The 17,807-nt window shown below is 49.7% G+C and overlaps 4 protein-coding genes across 4 annotated transcripts; 3 read left to right on the top strand and 1 right to left on the bottom strand.

The window, feature by feature from the left end:
* The first annotated feature begins 1,116 nt into the window (after window positions 1–1,116).
* On the top strand, window positions 1,117–5,394 carry F4807DRAFT_84349 (uncharacterized protein). The gene is made up of 5 exons (XM_048003550.1): window positions 1,117–1,413; window positions 1,476–1,642; window positions 1,706–2,134; window positions 2,214–4,988; window positions 5,083–5,394. The coding sequence occupies exons 1-4, from the start codon at window positions 1,223–1,225 to the stop codon at window positions 4,976–4,978; spliced, it is 3,552 nt and encodes a 1,183-aa protein (XP_047854137.1). The 5' UTR covers window positions 1,117–1,222; the 3' UTR covers window positions 4,979–4,988; window positions 5,083–5,394.
* Window positions 5,395–5,614: 220 nt separating this feature from the next.
* On the top strand, window positions 5,615–8,764 carry F4807DRAFT_425615 (uncharacterized protein). The gene is made up of 5 exons (XM_047997982.1): window positions 5,615–6,708; window positions 6,829–7,021; window positions 7,086–7,382; window positions 7,436–7,679; window positions 7,735–8,764. The coding sequence occupies exons 1-5, from the start codon at window positions 6,334–6,336 to the stop codon at window positions 8,552–8,554; spliced, it is 1,929 nt and encodes a 642-aa protein (XP_047854136.1). The 5' UTR covers window positions 5,615–6,333; the 3' UTR covers window positions 8,555–8,764.
* Window positions 8,765–11,739, bottom strand: F4807DRAFT_425613 (maintenance of telomere capping protein 1). Its single transcript, XM_047997981.1, has 3 exons — window positions 11,478–11,739; window positions 10,511–11,298; window positions 8,765–10,452 (listed from the first exon to the last, which is right to left on the bottom strand). The coding sequence occupies exons 2-3, from the start codon at window positions 11,106–11,108 to the stop codon at window positions 9,359–9,361; spliced, it is 1,692 nt and encodes a 563-aa protein (XP_047854135.1). The 5' UTR covers window positions 11,109–11,298; window positions 11,478–11,739; the 3' UTR covers window positions 8,765–9,358.
* A 528-nt stretch (window positions 11,740–12,267) lies between these two features.
* Window positions 12,268–16,409, top strand: F4807DRAFT_425610 (uncharacterized protein). The gene is made up of 4 exons (XM_047997980.1): window positions 12,268–12,407; window positions 12,719–15,031; window positions 15,092–15,946; window positions 16,050–16,409. Exons 2-4 carry the CDS (start codon window positions 12,817–12,819, stop codon window positions 16,262–16,264), a joined length of 3,285 nt encoding a protein of 1,094 aa, XP_047854134.1. The 5' UTR covers window positions 12,268–12,407; window positions 12,719–12,816; the 3' UTR covers window positions 16,265–16,409.
* The last annotated feature ends 1,398 nt before the right edge of the window (window positions 16,410–17,807 follow it).

Here is a 17,807-nt window from a genome sequence, read left to right as displayed (position 1 = left end):
GATGGTTGGATTGCGTTAGAAGTGAGCAAGAGTAAGAAGATCAGAAGGATATACCCCTGTCCTTTACCATTCTTAAGACTATGATGCGATTGCCAGCCAAGCTTCTCTAAAGTGATTTCATCACGAGATAAATAAATGCAGAAATATTTACTATATTCTTGAATAGGTTTACTCACCTGAATCTGTTTCTTACTGAGAATAAAGTCGGTTTTTCTTCGTCCCCTAGCGATTCATGCAACACCTACTTCTAATTTGAAAAAGCTTATAAAACGTTAGTGTCTAGTTACCGTATTCATTTATGTTCATGATGTTTACTATCTCAATGCATTGCACGGACCATCCTAAGCACGCTAAAGCCAGTTTATATCTTTTGATTGCGTGACCCTTACAGCACCCGTACTCCCCCTTTTCCAAAGCTTAGTCATTCACATTCAGGGCCGATATATTGATTTCATAAAGGGTCAACTATTCTAGGTGCCTTAGAACAGGTCCGGAGACCTGTGTATACTATCTGTTCTATCATCATTAATTTACTCTTCTAGGTACTCAAGAAATTGAATCGGGCAGATCAGGTTAGAACTACGTAGGTAGGTATGAATTTTTTGTTGATTAGCTCGTGGTTTACTGACCAATTAGACTCCCCTTTGACGCTCATTATTACGCAGTACAGGTTGCATCACATTAAGCCACAATGTACTACCACCCAACCCTAGGCATTTTCCTTTCCTTCCTATCCTCTTCTACCGGTCAGTAAAAAAATGTACCTTCTAGCGACTTAGGAGGTTGCAAATCTAGCGATAGCGATATAGCAACCCTCGAGGTCCCGAAAGGGTAATATTCATAGTCGTCAGTTTTGAAATGAAAAGTACATCAGTATGTACAACAGGGCTATCAGAGCCTTGCTTACCTCTCAAATGTGGCAGCACTGCAGCGCTGACAAAACTTGGCAAAATCAAAATCTGATGGCAAAGTCTGACACCACCTCCAATGATCGTTCTGCCCTCATGCATATACCTCGAAACGGTGCAGACATCCCCTGCAATGGGAGTGGCTGGCTTTGGATGGATGGTCAAAATCCGATCAGTGCCACCAGCCTTATTCAATACTTAATTACTTAGCATCAGATTTTGCACAGCTCGATACCTAGTTACTAACATCAGATTTTACACGTGTCTGTCTTATAAAGCGATATGTTTCCGACCAAACTAGATAGTTGGGATGTATGAGATGTTTCCTCTTGAGCCGTCGCATATACCTCACCATGCCTGCCTCATCAACCACTCCACGAATCTCACCGGACGAATGGCTGGAGCGTAAGCATCGGATCCTTGAATTATATTGTGGTCCTAACGGCAAACTCCTTGGCTCTGATGGTGTCATCGAAATGATGAGGAGAGAAGGCTTCATTGCCACGTGAGTCCCCCTTAATATTTAGTTCAGCTACTTATTGAACAAGTTGACTAATACCCTGGAAGGAAAGCTCAATATGAGTTGAAGATTAAAGCATGGGGCGTACGAAAAAATGTGAAGAAGAGCGAATGGCAGAAAGATCAGATTCCCCCAGATATAGCGATCTCAGATACTAGGAAAAAGAGAGCCATGCGACGCTATGCACCCAGAGGACAACGAGCTGAGGAGCTAGGTTGGTGGTACTATCAATATACGTTATTTTCCCATAAAACTAATTGATATTCCATCTATCTAGTCACACACGACGATGGCCATATAGCTCAGGGAAGCACATCAACCCTACCATCGACTGAAGTTGTATCCTTTGAGAATTTTGCAAATGAAGAGAACCTATCAGCCGCCGAGCTTGATAACAGAGCCATCAACATGATTCTCTATGCGGAGACCGAAGGCGTTAACCCTGATCAGAACCTGCTACCTTATGGCTTGACAGCGCAGCAAGAGAACCATCCGCCCTTGAGAGCATATCAGCCCCTTGATAGTGGCTCTCTCTCTAGCCAAGTACCAACACGCAACCCTCTGGTATCTTCTCCGCGATCGTTCGACGCGATGCTTGCATGTTTAGATCAATCTCATATCAACAATCTTCTCAGGCCGTGCTATCTAGGGCTCAATTCGGAAAACCATCTACCTTCCATCAAGATTGCAGATCAACTCATAAAAGGTAGTTTTTCCACGGGCGTCGTCAAATACCGTACCCAGAAGGGAATTTCATTGAAGCTAACCTTATTTGTCTTTGATAGATATCTTTAGCGAAACCTCTGCTACTTCTGCTCACGGCATCGTACTGAATATTAATCCATTCATGCTAGCCTCGCAATTCTTGGCTGATATCAACGAATTCATCCCGACGACCAGGAGCTCAAACGCCAATGCGGAATGCTCTCCCGTTAACATTCGGCCAGCGCTTGGAAATTTCCTCTCCATGGAACCCTTCGTCGGAGAAGAGAGCAGCCAGATTGGCACGCTGAAGAATGAAGTCATCCCTATAGCTCGACTTCACTCTAGGCTGATCGGATCAATCATCAATAGGGCTACAGACCCTAGTCCTGTACCAGCTGCTGGTATCATAAAATTTCTAACCACACGCGGAGCCATGCCGTCATGGTTATTCCAATTTCTGACGTCCGGACCGACTCCTATGACCAAATCACTTGCTAAGAATCTCTTCCAAAAGGCATTAGAGGCCGATCATGTTGACCTCATCATGTTCTTGCTTGATTGCGGAGCATTGGAGGATGTACATGAGATGGTGTGTCTCCACAACGGAGAAAGATACACACCCCTTCAACTAGCTGCAATGAAGCAATCCCTTAGAGTTGTCAAATGGCTAATTGAGAAGGGAGTCGACGTAAACAAGGTTTCTTCAAGCAACTCTGACTGTCGCTGTAATGCATTATGGATGCTGATTCAATACAATAATACCTCAAAATCAACACTTGCCGACAAATTCTTGCTTCTTGTTGATGCTTTCTTAGAGAAGAACGCTACGGTATCGGTACATTCTATCCTAACTGCAGCCCGAACCTTTACTGACCCTCGTCTTGCAATTCGACTCATTAAGAAGTCTGCGTTCCAAGCTCCTCAAAGCCTCATGTCGGACATGGACACCCTTGAATATATCATTAAGTACCTTAGGGAGGAGGATGCGACAAGTATGATCAAACTCTTAACAGAACAGTGTCACAGAATAGGCGGCGACATATTATTGTTTCATCTTTCTTCCAACTTCAACAAAGTCTTGAATGAAGCCGTGGTGCGGGGATACAAAGGGGTGGTGGAAGCCCTGTTCCCATATACTTCATCACCAAATGAAATACTCCAAACAGCAACAGCAACCAGCAACCAAGAGATTATCGATTTTATTCTTCGGAAGAACCCAGAATTGAAAGGCGCAAAGGATGATATAATCGCCGCTCTTAGGTCTGGAGACCAATACTGTCTTCACTCTTTAGAAGAAAGGGGGGTACTGAAACGTCTCCAAAGCGGTCCTGAGCTCAGGGCAACATTTCAAGTAGCTCTCAAAGTAGGGAACTTAGAATATGCAACCAAGATAATGGACCTCGACCCCGGCTTCGAATTTGCAGACGACGACAATTTTGACCTGGCTTCTGCTCTGAGTGTCGCTTTGACTCATGGTTTCGATGATATTGCCTGGAAGCTCTTAGCCATGGGGGCCACTGACAGTTTTCGCTCCGGAGCAACGTACGGCTCGATGTCGCTATTATACGTCGCGATAGACAAGAGAAAACCAGAATTCGTGGAAGCTATCATAGAATCTGGCTTTGGACTCGATATAATCGATGTGTCGGTCGGTGGCAAAGATTCGGTTCTAGAAGCCGCTGTGGAATGGGGCGACGACTCAGTTCTAAACGGTATTTGGGAAGCCCGCTCTTACACAATCCATCCCTCCACAAGCCTTTTGAAACTCGTAATTGAGAAAGGACGTCGGGACTTTTTCTGGAAAATCATAGAATCTTGTATTCCAGAGACCAATTTATGGCACAATAATGCGATAAGAGTTGCGATAGAACTTGAAGATATTCCACTTCTTGAAACATTGGTCGCCCGTGGCGTCAGGATAGATAATGGCGACCTACATGATGACGACCTACTACAGGACGCTATAGAGGATTATCCCTCAATGGTCAATCCGCTCCTGGAGCAATTTCGGAAGGCTTACTCAGAAGGATATGCTGGAGATGGCTATTCCTTTATCACCAGTGTAGTTCGCAAGTATCCGAATATACCTAATTCGCTAGATACGTTCTTTACCGAGGACATCGTAACTGCGGATGTTCTCCTAGGAAAAGGAGAGCGTGAAACACTACTTGAAACGGCGATCGCATATTACGAATCCCCAGATATATCCCTTATCGAGAGGCTACTTACTGCCGGTCGCGACATCAACGGGCGTAGTGACGTCAATAGGCCTGTGTATCTTCACCCATACGGTCCAGTTAATCAAAAGACCACTGCTCTTTTAACAGCCATCAAGGTGGGAAGCATAGCGATCATAAAGCTCCTTATCGAAAATGAAGCCAGGGTGAATGAGCCGGCGCGATTCGGTATACGGTTCACTCCTCTGCAAAAAGCTGCCGAGGTCAATAACCTCGAGATCGTCCGTTTCCTGTTAGACAATGGGGCCGACGTCAACGCTGCACCGGCGAAATTCAACGGAGCCACCGCACTTCAGTTTGCAGCCATCCATGGCAACTGTAAAATGGCGATAACGCTACTACATAGTGGTGCCGACTTGAACATACCCCCGCCGCAGGGGCCTCGTGGGCGCTGGCCCCTGGAGGGCGCGGCTGAGCATGGCCGCCTCGATATGATACAGTTGCTTTGGAACGCTAATTGCGGTCCCTTTAAGGATGAGCAGTGTCGAAAGGGTATGCGGCTCGCGGAACGGAATGGCCACACCGGCTGCAGAGATTTGATCAAAGAATTGATGGCTAGGCCCTCCATCGACTATCACATGGATTTGAGTATGTGGAATGCGGAATAGGGGTTTCGAGGTCAGTAGATTCATCAAATACATTTCCCTTCGGGTTTTCTGAGGGCACGGTGTCGTCCTCTATTGTCTTAATGATTTAAACTAACTATTTCTAGTACAGCTGTCAGATCCCCCTCAGAGGTGATTTAGGTGACGTATAGATTCTTCGTTGTCGTATACCCCGAAGTGGGTTTCCTCCATAATCGGGTAGTCTAGATGATAGGGCGACTAAGAACATAATGAGATAACTATCTGATGCAGAAGCTGTATTGCCTCTTGCTATTAGAGATATAGGTGATGGAAGTACGGAGACGGGTCGGGATGGCGGATTGTCGTACTGGGTGAGGCAGTTTGTCGAGGATGCTAGTAGCTAGGTCATTTCTTTCATTCTACAATTGGCTTTGAATAATGAAGCAGACGTGTCCCTTTGCTAGAAACAAATCGGTGTTTATGCTGTGAATGATACAACCTCCGTAGAAGAAAAGGGGTAAAATGTCGGCCCGTTCCGGACGGAGTCAGCTGGTGAAAAGACCCACCTACATACTAGTGTCATTTAAGTGGTCCGTGCTTGGGATCTTAACGTAATTCACCACGAAAATTTCTCTGGCGAGAACTATTGGAACTTAATATTATCTTAACTTTCTTCCTTGATGATCAACGTTTCCCACGATAGCGCCCAGTTTCATCCATGATGGGATATAGGGGCTATCCATAATTATGCTCTTAAAGGTCTGAATATCTCTTTTTACTTTGTCTCATGTCGCAGCATGACCCTGTCCCAGCCACTCGAAACCTATTACGAGTCTTTCATCCGAATGTTCTTACTACCGTGATGCGTCTTGTGTCGTGGTCTTGAGAGGGCTTGGTGATACGGGGCGGATGATGTTCGCATCGTCCGAAGATAGAAAGCTGCAAGAATGAATATTACGGACCATCATAGTCCACGCTCATCTATGTCGTAACTCATGATACGATATCCCACATGAGCGAGGCTCCTAGAGCTCCTACAAACCGGTATTAATGTTATTTATTTGCGGTCTAGCTCCTACTAGATTCGAGCAACGGTGATCCCCGCCGGCCGAAAGCTGATTTCATTCGTCACATCTTCGTTGGGAAGTTGGACGACGTCACTCCACGTCGATTTCATTCTCGTTCTTGTACCTAAAACCTACATCTTGCATGTGCAAGTGATCTCTCCTTACGAGCTATTTCCCAGATGCTTACATCTACGGAAATCATCTCACTTGTCAATTCTGGTATAATCGTTGATACTATCGCACTACCGCGTAATGCTACGGTATCTACCTCTTTATTTCTCTTACCTACTTAAGCTATCAATAATAACCTAATCAACATAATAAATTTTGATGTACCTAACTCGACCACTCTTCCGAGCTTTGAGAAGTCATCGTGTCAATAGTGTCACATTTCATACCACGTCCAAGATGTCGGCGACTTCCAAATCCAAGTTCTCGCATCTGCCACTAAGCACCAGTGGTCCAATAGAATGTGCAGTATCTGGGACTGTCTTGCTGAACACCCCTTATTTCAACCGTGGCTCAGCACATTCAGCTGAAGAAAGGCGCGAGTTTAATCTCACTGGTCTGCTACCTACCAGTATCCAGACCCTAGAACAGCAAGTGGAGCGTGCATACCAGCAGTACATTTCGAGACAAGATGACTTAGCCAAGAACACCTTCTTGACGTCGCTGAAGGAGCAGAATTTGGTCTTATACTTCAAGGTAAGGCTGTCTTGAGGCTATTATTATTAGTTACTTATTGGAAGCTACGCACGAAGGCTTGGATTCCAATCCTTCCAATCCCCCTTGAGGGATTATGCGCTCTATACTAATATATCGCAGCTTTTGCAAGACCACCTGAAGGAAGTATTTAGTGTTGTTTACACACCAACGGAAGGTGATGCGATTCAGAACTTCTCTCGGCTATTCCGACGACCTGAAGGATGTTTCCTTAACATCAATGATATCGGCAGAGTTCCGCATGATCTAGCCCAATGGGGAAAGCCTGAGGATATAGACTACATTGTCGTATCAGGTATGTCTCTAACTCGAAAACCCAAATTCTGACTTACGCATAGTTCAACGCTTACAAGTCATAGACGGTGAAGAGATCCTTGGTATAGGAGATCAAGGCGCAGGCGGAATCCTAATTTCAGTCGCAAAGCTCGTACTGACTACACTATGCGCTGGAATTCACCCTAACAGAACTCTGCCCGTCGTACTTGATTGTGGAACGGACAATGAGAATCTACTCAACGATGATCTGTATCTCGGCCTACGCCAGAAACGAGAGAGGGGGGAGAAGTACGACAAACTTGTCGACACCTTCGTTCAGTCTGCCCGAAAACTCTTTCCTCGTGCCTATATTCACTTTGAAGATTTCGGGTTGGCGAATGGTGAGTACTACTCGATCGCAGCTCTGAATCGCATGACTAAACCACGAACACAGCACGCCGTATATTGGATCACTATAGACCGGAAATCCCATGCTTCAACGATGATGTCCAAGGCACTGGCTGCGTGTCTTTGGCGGCTATCATGGCCGGACTACACGTAACCAAGCAGAAGCTGCGGGACACCAAGATAGTCATCTTCGGCGCCGGCACCGCTGGTGTCGGTATTGCCGACCAGGTACGTGACGCGATTGCCGCCGAGAAGGGTATCAGCAAGGAAGAAGCGGCAAAACAACTCTGGTGAGCACATCATACCCTTTTTCGTCTATATAAATCGCATCTAACATAACCACAGGTTAATCGACAAGCCTGGCCTCCTAACCACCCAAACTCAACTTGACCATGGCCAACGTACCTACGCCAAAGATGCGTCAGAATGGGACAACAAAGAGCGCTCTCTCCTCTCCGTCATCAAAGAAATCCACCCGAACGTGTTAATCGGGACCTCCACCGTCCCCAAAGCCTTCACCGAAGCCATCGTGAAGGAAATGGCAGCCGGCACCCCGCGCCCCGTCATCCTACCCCTCTCAAACCCAACCCGTCTGCACGAAGCCGTACCATCCGACATCCTAAAGTGGACCGAGGGCCGCGCTCTCGTAGCCACGGGCTCCCCCTTCGACCCCGTAAAAGGGCCCTGGGGCAAGGACGGCGAGGACGTAGAGATCGAGGTCGCGGAGTGCAACAACTCGGTCGTCTTCCCCGGCATCGGGCTCGGCGCCGTGCTCTGCCGCGCCAACAGGGTGACGGATAAGATGCTGGTGGCCGCGGTCCGCGGCGTCGCGGCCCTGAGCCCCGCGCTGAAAGACGACACGGCGCCCCTGCTCCCCGGCGTCGAGGACGTGCGAGCCGTTAGCGTGCGCGTCGCGCGCGAGGTCATACTGGCTGCGGTGGCAGAGGGCGTCGCGACGGAGGAGGGTATCCCGACTGCGGTCGAGGGCGAGGAGGGTTTGGATGAGTGGATTCGCGAGCAGATGTGGGATCCGGTGTATCGGCCCTTGAAGCGCGTTGAGCCGGAGGGCGCGAGTCGGGCCGCGAAGGCGGAGTTGAAGGTTGTGGGGAGTTTGGAGCTTGAGGGTCTGGATGGGAATGGGGATGGGGATGGCGGGAAGAAGTAGTGCTCTTGCTGCGTGTTGATGTGATCATAAACACAGGCGTTTCTTCGTTCCTTACCTTAGCATAGAACGACCTTCATCTTCCGTGGGTACGGTGAGTGTGGGTGGATATGAGGAGGACCTGGTACTAGACCTAGACAGTTGTCTTGAACGGTACAGTCGGTAGATTACCTACCTAGTAGCTATTCTATACATGTGCATTTTAAAATAAATATTGGCTCTCCTTCCGTATGATATAAACGATGAAACGCTGCGCTTGAGGTCATGTTTTCTTGTCCTTTTTACTCCCAAGAGTGTATGGAAATTTGCTACTACCTAGTAGATGGAGAGCATGAACGAAGAACCACCTTGACTTGCTGACCAGTCTCTCGAAGCCCTGAGTAGCCGTACAAGATCAACAACTACCCGTCCTCCTTCGCACTCATATATCCCAAATAAGATATACCTCGTGATAGGTATCCCATTATTTCTCATAATTCTCATAATTTCTGTAACCAATACCTACTTAATCACCTCCCTCCCATCCATATCACACCTCAAGTACCTTAAGTACCTAGATAGATAGATAGATGAACCATGTCAAACAATATACCTACTAGAATACGAAAACCAGGCCTGGCCTGTGTTATAAGCTACTGCTACATTATCCCGCTGACTCCGTTCTCATTCGTTCAAGCATCGATTTGACCATGACCAGCGCAAGACGGGGAACCCGTACATACGTCAAGCCTGAGTAGTTACTCTCTCCTCAGTCACTCGCTTCTCGTATCTATATCCCACTTGACCTCACTCCCATAACCAAACCCCCTAAATCAATCCCGCCCTAGCAGCCTCCCCACCCCCTTCCTGCAACAAAGCCTCCACCTTCTGCTTCCCCTTCCCCAGACCCCCCTCGCCGACGCCCATCCTGCGGGCAACGTACCTCTGCGCCACGACGCCGACGCTCAGGCTCAGCACCTCCTCAACCCACTCCGCGACCCATTCCCTCGGGTCCACGCCGCCGCTCTCCACAATCTCCCTAATCTCGTCCGGCACGTCGCGGCCCTCTTCGGGCACGCGAGGACCAGCATTCCTCTTCTTTTCCCTTCCCTTTTCCTTCTCCTTTTCCTCTTCCTCATCATCACTCTCGTCATCGTCGCTCTCTTCATCATCCTCGTCGTCATCCTCGTCCTCCGCGCTGCCGGGCGTAAGCGGCGTCGGCGCGTCCAGCCATCGGATCCATTTAGCCGGGATATGCTGGCTGACGGTGCTATACACGATATCATGAATAGGATCCAGGACATACACGGCGAAAGCGACAAGCGCATCGTTGGCTGCTCCGCCGTCCGCGACGGCGCTAGCCTCGTCCTTGGCCGCGCTGCTGCCGGCGAACAGGGCCGGGTCGGCGTCGAGCGCGACGGGCTGGACGGCGAGGAAGATGTCGCTGGTGCGGACGGGGTTCTCCTCCGAAACGGGCTCGAGCGCGCGCTTCTGCGCCTCGGACACGCCGCCGCTCGCCGCGAAGTAGTCGTGCGCGTAGCTCTCCGCGCTGACGCGGCACAGCTTCGTGCCCTCGGCCAAGCCCTTGACGGCGCCCAGGTCCCGGCGCGAGTCGACCTGGCGCCACCAGGGGCCGTCGCGCCACCCGGCGGAGCTCGAGGCTCCCTTGTAGAATGCGGCACCGGAGTCGGAGGACCGGCGCGCCGTGTTCTCGTGCCCGCGCTGCACGACGAGCAGGTCCCCGCCTTCGACTTGCGACATCACCCGGCTGAAGACGCCGTAGATGAGCGGGTCGAGCGACGGGTACCCGACGATGTCGTGGGTGATGTGGATTAGGAGGCGCTCGTGCGAGGAGATGGGCGGGGCGAGCGTGTGGAGGATGTTGGCGAAGGTTGGGAGGGCTCGGTGGCGGAGGCCGTCGCCTATGTTTTCATGTCATTTAGCTTGGAGGGGTCTGCCATGTTTAGATAAGAAACCAACCTAGATCTTTAAGAACGCCGACGTTTCCTTTGACTTGTTCGGCCCATTTCTTGGCCTCTTCGTTCTGCTGGATCTCTTTGTACGCGGCCTCGGCCTGCTTCATCGCTGCGTTCGCCGTGGCACTGGCCGTAGCAAATATTCCACCCCACCAGCCGCCTCCGGTGGCAGCGGGTGCGGTCTGTTCTACGGTGCCCTTCTTCTCGGCATCCTGGAGATCGGAACTAGTGGCACTGGGCGTAAAGCTTGCGTGAAGAGAGCGGGTGCTGTCGACGGATTTGCGTGCGACGTTTGCTGGCTTGTCTTCGGAGTGTCGAGGGGCACCCGGCGGAGGGGTAGCTGTGCTGCTTCGCTTACTGGCTATCTTAGTAGCGGCGGTCTCCTTGACACGAGGGGTGTGAGGTCGAGCAGGCTCCTCGCTGCCGAGTTCGTTCTCGAGTTCGGCAAGTTCCTGCTCGAGCTTCTTATCGCCTCGGCGAGGTTTGGGGCCGGCGGGCTTAGATTTACTAGGGGCCTTCTTTCCTTTGTTTTCGTCACCGATCCCCTCGAAGAGCTCGTCGAATCCGTCGTCGTTGGAAGCCTTGGATCGTTTGGCCGCCATCTTGGATAATAATCGTGGTGGGTGAGGGTTATTTTTGGTGGAGAGGGGTTACGATTAAGAAGCAGCAGAAGTGGGAATTACTCGATGGAAATGTTCCGTGTTCAGAAGTAGGTAGACTATGGAGAGAGCTATTGCAATGGTAAGGGAGATGGAGATGCAGACTAGCAGTCGATTATGATTCGCCGTGCCCCTGTAATATGTAGCTAAGGTTAGGCGTCATGTGTGTATGTGTATGTGTATGTATGCAAAGCCGAGGGGAACCAATCGTTTGACCGGATTCGACTGCAACTGGGTTTGTGGATATTCACCGGCAGATGTAACAAACACTATTTCGACAACTAATAAGAGACGAGGGTATTTCGAACTAACCAGTTGGCATTGACAACGCTATGGGAGCCGAATGGGAAGCAAATCAGCAGTGGTTGGGTATCTAGACAGGTCAATATATGATAATGTCATGTGGTGAGCGGTTGACGGTTGACGGTAAAGTGATCCCGGGAAGAGGAACACGGGATCGGAAATCTTTAGTGCAGACGCCTGCAATTTCTAAAACTGTCGTCACTGAACGGAGACCCGAGGGGGGCTAGTGACAGCTGGAAGCACGAGCCAATAGATTATGTCAGTTGCCGGAAAATCAATTAAAACACTTGGTACATGGGTGGACCGTGGGTAGATGTACCAAGTATTCTAAAAATACAGGGGTGCTAAGGTTGCGCTAGCCCGAAAACGGATTTTAAAAGGGCACATCTGTTCGATCGTGTTATCCCATTGGCTAGAGACCTTTTCCTAAAAAGTATAGGCTTGAAGGCTGGTGTCTCCAAATAGGGATTGTAACTGTGGCTTATGCTGCCCCGAACCTTCAGAAATTAGCAGTGTTGTGAGTACCTACGTATTTTTGGGTGACCTCGCAGAAGGGACGGGGACGACAAGATCAGAGTCACTCCAGTCGAAATCGCAAACCTATATATACCCAGCTTTCTAAACTACAAAATTTCTTCTTCCTTTCAACAACGGATCTTGATTTATCGAGCGAGTGCCAAATACTAGGTAAGCATTTTCCAACCGTTTCATTCTATTGTCGCCTGACAGTACCGCATAAAAATCATCCATCCTTTTCATCCACAACACTGCAGCTCCTTTTATCAACCTTTTTTCTCACCACGTCTTCCTCATATAACATACAACCCAAACTATCATCCATTTACCTCAACTAACCAGCAACCTTGCAGCAACTCTCTCGTGTACAATAACTCACAAGATCATCTGAGACTTCTTACGTAGCGCAAGCTATACCATCAGGTTCGTTTTATTTTCCTTGTTATTAATTTTCTTCCCTACCCAAGTAACAAGTAAGTCCCCGACATTTTGACACTTTCTATTTCGACCGTTGTATCCAATATTTCACCCTCTTGTAATGGAATAAATGATCGCGCTATCAACCATCATTCCATTTTCCTACCGCTTGATTTATTTTCATCTCTCGGGTGCGTCGTGATCAATCCCGACTACGCGCTCAAACATAATTCATACTACCCTTACCTATACCCATACCCATACTCATTCATTTCCATACTTGAAGAAAACTTCCCCACTTACATAATCTCCGACAGGAAACTACTTTCACCTACACTTTCATTCACTCACTCTATTTTTACTTCCACATATTTTTCCACCTCTTCTTCTATCTTCCTCTTTGTAGAATCCTATCATGGATTCTTCAAGCAATCGCGGCCGCGGCCGAAAACGCCCTACTTCACATATTTCACCACCTCCTTCCTCCCCTCCCCAGAAGGCAGCTCAGGAACTACCTGACCTACCATCTGTCTCCGACGCCTCTGGCCCGTCGGCTCTCTTACCCTTATCCCTCGAAACCCCGAGTCCATCTGCCCCGCTCTCCACGCGGATGCGCACTCGCCAGGCCGAGGGTACTAACACTTCACCCGTGGGTCGCTCCCTACGAAAGCGACCTCGTGTGGACTACACATTCGAGCAGCAAGATGCCGAGAACAGTCTCAAACTTTCCTCGAGCTCTCCTCGCTCATTTAAGCGTCGTCGTACCGATGTTGTTTCGAATGAGAACGAGTTAGACGATGATTCGGAAGCTCGCTCAGAAGCACGCTCTAAGAGACGTGCCTCCGAACAGCCCCAGTCGTCCTTCACTCGTAAGCGTATCGCGGGTAAAGGGCCAGTGGACCAGCAGACCTTTGCGCCAGCCCACCACGATGATGTCGAAGTACAGGACACCATCGAAGTTGGTGGACACCATAGTGAAGAGTCTGATGAGTCGCTCATCCGAAGAGCCAGTTCAGGTTCTTCAAGTCACGACAACAAGGCGGCTCCTGGATCAGCCTCATCCGAATCTGCTGATAACCGACTTTCGCAGTCCAAGCAGTCGCCATCTGCTCCCAGGGTGTCCCTTCTCTCTCGACCCCTACCCCTACCCCCCTATGAACCACTCCCGCGTGAGAACGTATCAAAGAGACTCCGAGACAGAGTCCAGGTGAATATATCTGGAGAGATGAGCGAGGATACAGAGCCTACTGGACAACAGCCACTTGATATGGATAATGATCAGAATGACCTAGATTCTTTGAGTCACCTCACCCCTTACATACGGGGTTCTTACACCTTTTACCCACAATACCCCGAGGATGACGCAGAACCTGAAGCTGATCTTGATCGTGACTCTTGTCAGGTGGATGCAGATGTTGATCTCAACGCGGACGCTGACCCTAGTCTGGAACTTGATCGCACAGCAGCCACCAACGGCCAGAGCAGTGCTGAAGACATAGCTGTCGAGGACAAGGTAGATGGTCCCGTGGAGCAGACGCCGGCCGATACTGCGGCAAACTCACCGTCTGGTGAGGTAGAAGCAACCCCTGCCCAGGCGCCACAGAAGAAGCGGTACAGATTCAACCAAATACGGCCGGCGTCCGAATATACGGACCTATTCAAGGACATCAAGTCCTTATCTACAGCAGAACTTTACCGCCGAATTGAGGTCGCCAACGAGGCCATGGTTGCATGGCAGGAGGAATTTCGTGAGCTTAAAAAAATCACGGATGATTACGACAACTCAGTCCGATATAAGAGGGAAGAGGAATCCTTCCAACGACGTTCAAACATGATGGCCAGTAGAAACCCATCCTACAACCCAATCGCCAAGGACTTCGTCGTTAAAGGGGAGAGAGCGCAAGATAATACAGATCCCCTAGTGAAGTATATGCGTCAGCAAGACAAAATACAGGCGGACGCGTGGGGCTTCGAGTACGATCCCCGCCCCGACAAGATTGGTAATCAGAACCCCATTGCACAGCGAACTGGGGCCGGCCGCCAGGGACGACTTAGAGAACGACCCAAGCAAACCGCCAAGGCAGCAGAGTTGGACGAGCCCATTGTCTTGCCAGGAAAGAGAATCAGAAAAGCTCCAGAGAGATTTGCGGGAGATGAAGTTATTAGCAGGGGGTCTACCCCGGTGCCTACCCAGCGACGAGGACGTCGCCATAATTTAGCGCCAGAGAATGGCGAACAGAATCCACCCCAGCCCCAGTCACAGGCTCAGCAACTACCTCTATCACAACCCCAGCCTCAGTCGAAGGCCAAGGGACAGTCTCAATTACCTCAATCATCTCAACCTGAGCCCCAGCCACAGGCTCTAACTTCATCTTTCTCTTCATCCCAGACACATGCCGAGGTCCAAGACCCGAGTGTCTCTACACAAGATCATATACCTGCACCCGCACATGCCGAGAAGGACGTTCCGAAGAAGAAGGGAAAGGGTGGCCGCCCTCGAAAGAATCCCATTCCGGAACCTGTAGCAGAAGCCGAACCTACTACGGCAGCTACGATAGAATCTATGATAGAATCTCAGTCGCGGCCAGAACCGAAACCTGAGCCGGACCAATCCCGCGCCCTAGAGACGCGTAAGTCGCCAAGTCAACGAAAAATCACTAAGGTAGTTTTGAAGACTCAAGGAAGACCAGGCGTCATCCCACATCGCGATGCAGAGTCCGAGCCCGAGTCATCGAACCCATCGACGAAGCGAGAGAGAGATGACGAAGAAGTCGCGGAAGAGCAAAGCACTCGCAAACGTCGACGTAGAGCACCTCCGTCAGCTCCTAACTCTATTGTTACCCTTACCCTTGCCCCTCCCCCAGCCCCGGCTGCACCGGTTATAGAAGATAATGTCACCAATGGTACAGAGCCAGAGACTCACGTGAAATCGACACGTCGAAGAATCACGAAGAAGACAGATACATCTCACGAACCTCCGAACACTACGACCAATACATCCTTTACGGCTCCAGTCGAAGAACCTCGTCCCCGAACTGCCTCGTCTACCGCAACCGTTGATACTACGGCATCTACCAACAATTATCAGCTCCGCGAGAAGCGTCAGAGGAAGTTCACTAACGATATTATTGATGACGACTTCATTGAAGAGCCTAAGCGCAAGCGTGCTCGACGAGCGTCAAAGAAACCACAAGTCAAGAAGGAAAATATTTTACCTGCCCCGGAGCCTTCTCCCGTAAAGCAACCTGAACCAGAGGTGCCTGCCCTACCAAAGCCTCCCACCAGAATCAGAATTAAGGGAATGCCTAACCCTTTACCGAACCCTACTTTGACACCGGCGTCCAGCACGCCTTCGTTAGCCCCCTCTACGAACTTGGCGCCGGCTAACTTAAACAACCTTATTAACGGCAATAGTAACGGCAATGGTAATGTCGTTGGCAACGGAACCTCAAGGTTTGACGCTGCTGACACAGAGTCCAGGGCAGAGCCCCCGAAGGACTACAGTACGATGACCAAATCAGAAAAGATGTCAGCATCGATGAAAGGTATGTCAAATAGCACGCTTGCCACACATACCACCACCAACCCGTCCCAACCCTCACCATTAAATATCAAGTCACAATATAGCTAACCAAGAATATCTAACAGCTCGATGGGCATCTGGGTCGATGGGCAATGCCGTGCTCAAACGCCGCGCGACGCTTGCAGCTAAGAAGCAGAGTGCGAAACCGTCCGAAGTGACAAATGCCGCAGCACCGGACCAAGCTCCAACTTCTGGATCTACGCATCAACCAGAGTCTGATGAAGATATCGATGACGACCATGAATCGGTTACAATGTCGCCGAGCGATGGATCATCTTAGCCATTGCGCTCGTCTGTCTCATCCTTGGATGAGTACACTATGATAACAAAAAATAAAAAAATAAAAACACAAAAAAAGCAAAAAAAATAAAAAAGAAAAATAAAAACACAAAAAAAGCAAAAAAATAAAAAAGAAAAATAAAAAAATAAACCACCAAGGAAACAAAAGGGGGGCGGCGGGTTGGGGGGGAGGGAGGGTGGGAACCCAACCACGCATGACGGGCAATGTAGAGTGGGTGGGATGTCTAAGAAAACTCAGTTGACTCCCACCCACTCACAACTAGGGGGGCGGGGAGGGAGGGAGGGCCGTCGTGGGCGGCGGGATGTCCAGTTAAAACTCACCTGGCTCCCGCTCGCCCATGAACAGAGAGGGTGGAGGGATGCTTGGAAGCCACTCATCCAACTCCCTCTTACCCTCTCTAACGCCCCCCTAATGGTGGCGACGCGGATGGAATAGGCTTCCAGACCGCGTCGTATGGATGGAGGGATCCATCCATGCGCACGCCATCATCGTGGGTGGATGGCCGGGCGGTTAGATACTTGGACTAACCCCTATCCCATCCACCCACGAAAACGAGAGGGTGGGTAAGTTGTTTGGACGCCATTCAACCAACACTTACCCACCCTTTCTATGGGCGGAGAGATGGCTAGGCGAAACACGCCTAGCTCTCTCCAGGGCTGTTGCAGGCGGTCGGGTGTCTAGGCCAAACTCAACTAGCACCCGTCCATCTGCGGACCTAGAGAGGGTGGAGGGCTGTTGGATACTTGGACCAACACCCCTCAACATAAATATCCACCCTCTCTCAACCCACTCGGGGGATCGAGCGAGTGGGATTACGGGTTGGGCGGGGTGGAGGTAAAATGGGTGAAGGAAATAGGGGCATAGGAAGGGGTTTCGCGAAACCCCAAGCATGGACATAGGGGGGAGGCAGCATTGTACATTTGCACATACCAAAAGTGGCATTTGCTTTCAGCACAGGAGTTCGGGAAAATTGGGCGGTAACGGGGTTCACGGTCAAACATATTGCATAGGGGGTAGACGGGTGGGTGGGGAGTTCGGATACTTGGACCAACTCCCATCCACCCTCGCCAAAACCATACGGCGGGCATTGATATCATTTTGCATGGGTTGGGAGTTATGAATTGGCGGTTATAGAGGTTCAATACCTAGGGTAGAAGAATATTACCCTTCAACACATACATATACTCGCGTGCTCGTGATATGATTAATTATCTAAGTATTGAAGGTAGTAGATGTAAGCACAGAAGCCAGCAAGGCTGCCCCTAACGCTGAATCTGCAAAATGTGGTGTATTTCGGCTGTCTTGGCAATTGTAGCAAGGGATCAACCGATAGGTACACTTCCAGGACTCTATGATATTCCCATAGCTAATTCAGCCCGATCCCGGTCCATTGATAACTACCACGTCCAAGACGCGAATTGTGGAGTATTTGACCTCCTTTATACGTATTGACGAATCAGATAAATCATAGATATTTTAGTCCTACGAAGACCTACCTAGGCGATCTCGGTCGTCCGTCTCT

This window comes from Annulohypoxylon truncatum (genome assembly GCF_022578515.1).
Source record: "Annulohypoxylon truncatum strain CBS 140777 unplaced genomic scaffold F4807scaffold_16, whole genome shotgun sequence".
Taxonomy (NCBI): Eukaryota; Fungi; Ascomycota; class Sordariomycetes; order Xylariales; family Hypoxylaceae; genus Annulohypoxylon; species Annulohypoxylon truncatum.
Note: the sequence above shows the minus strand (reverse complement) of the source record. Positions and strands in the feature narration are given on the sequence as shown.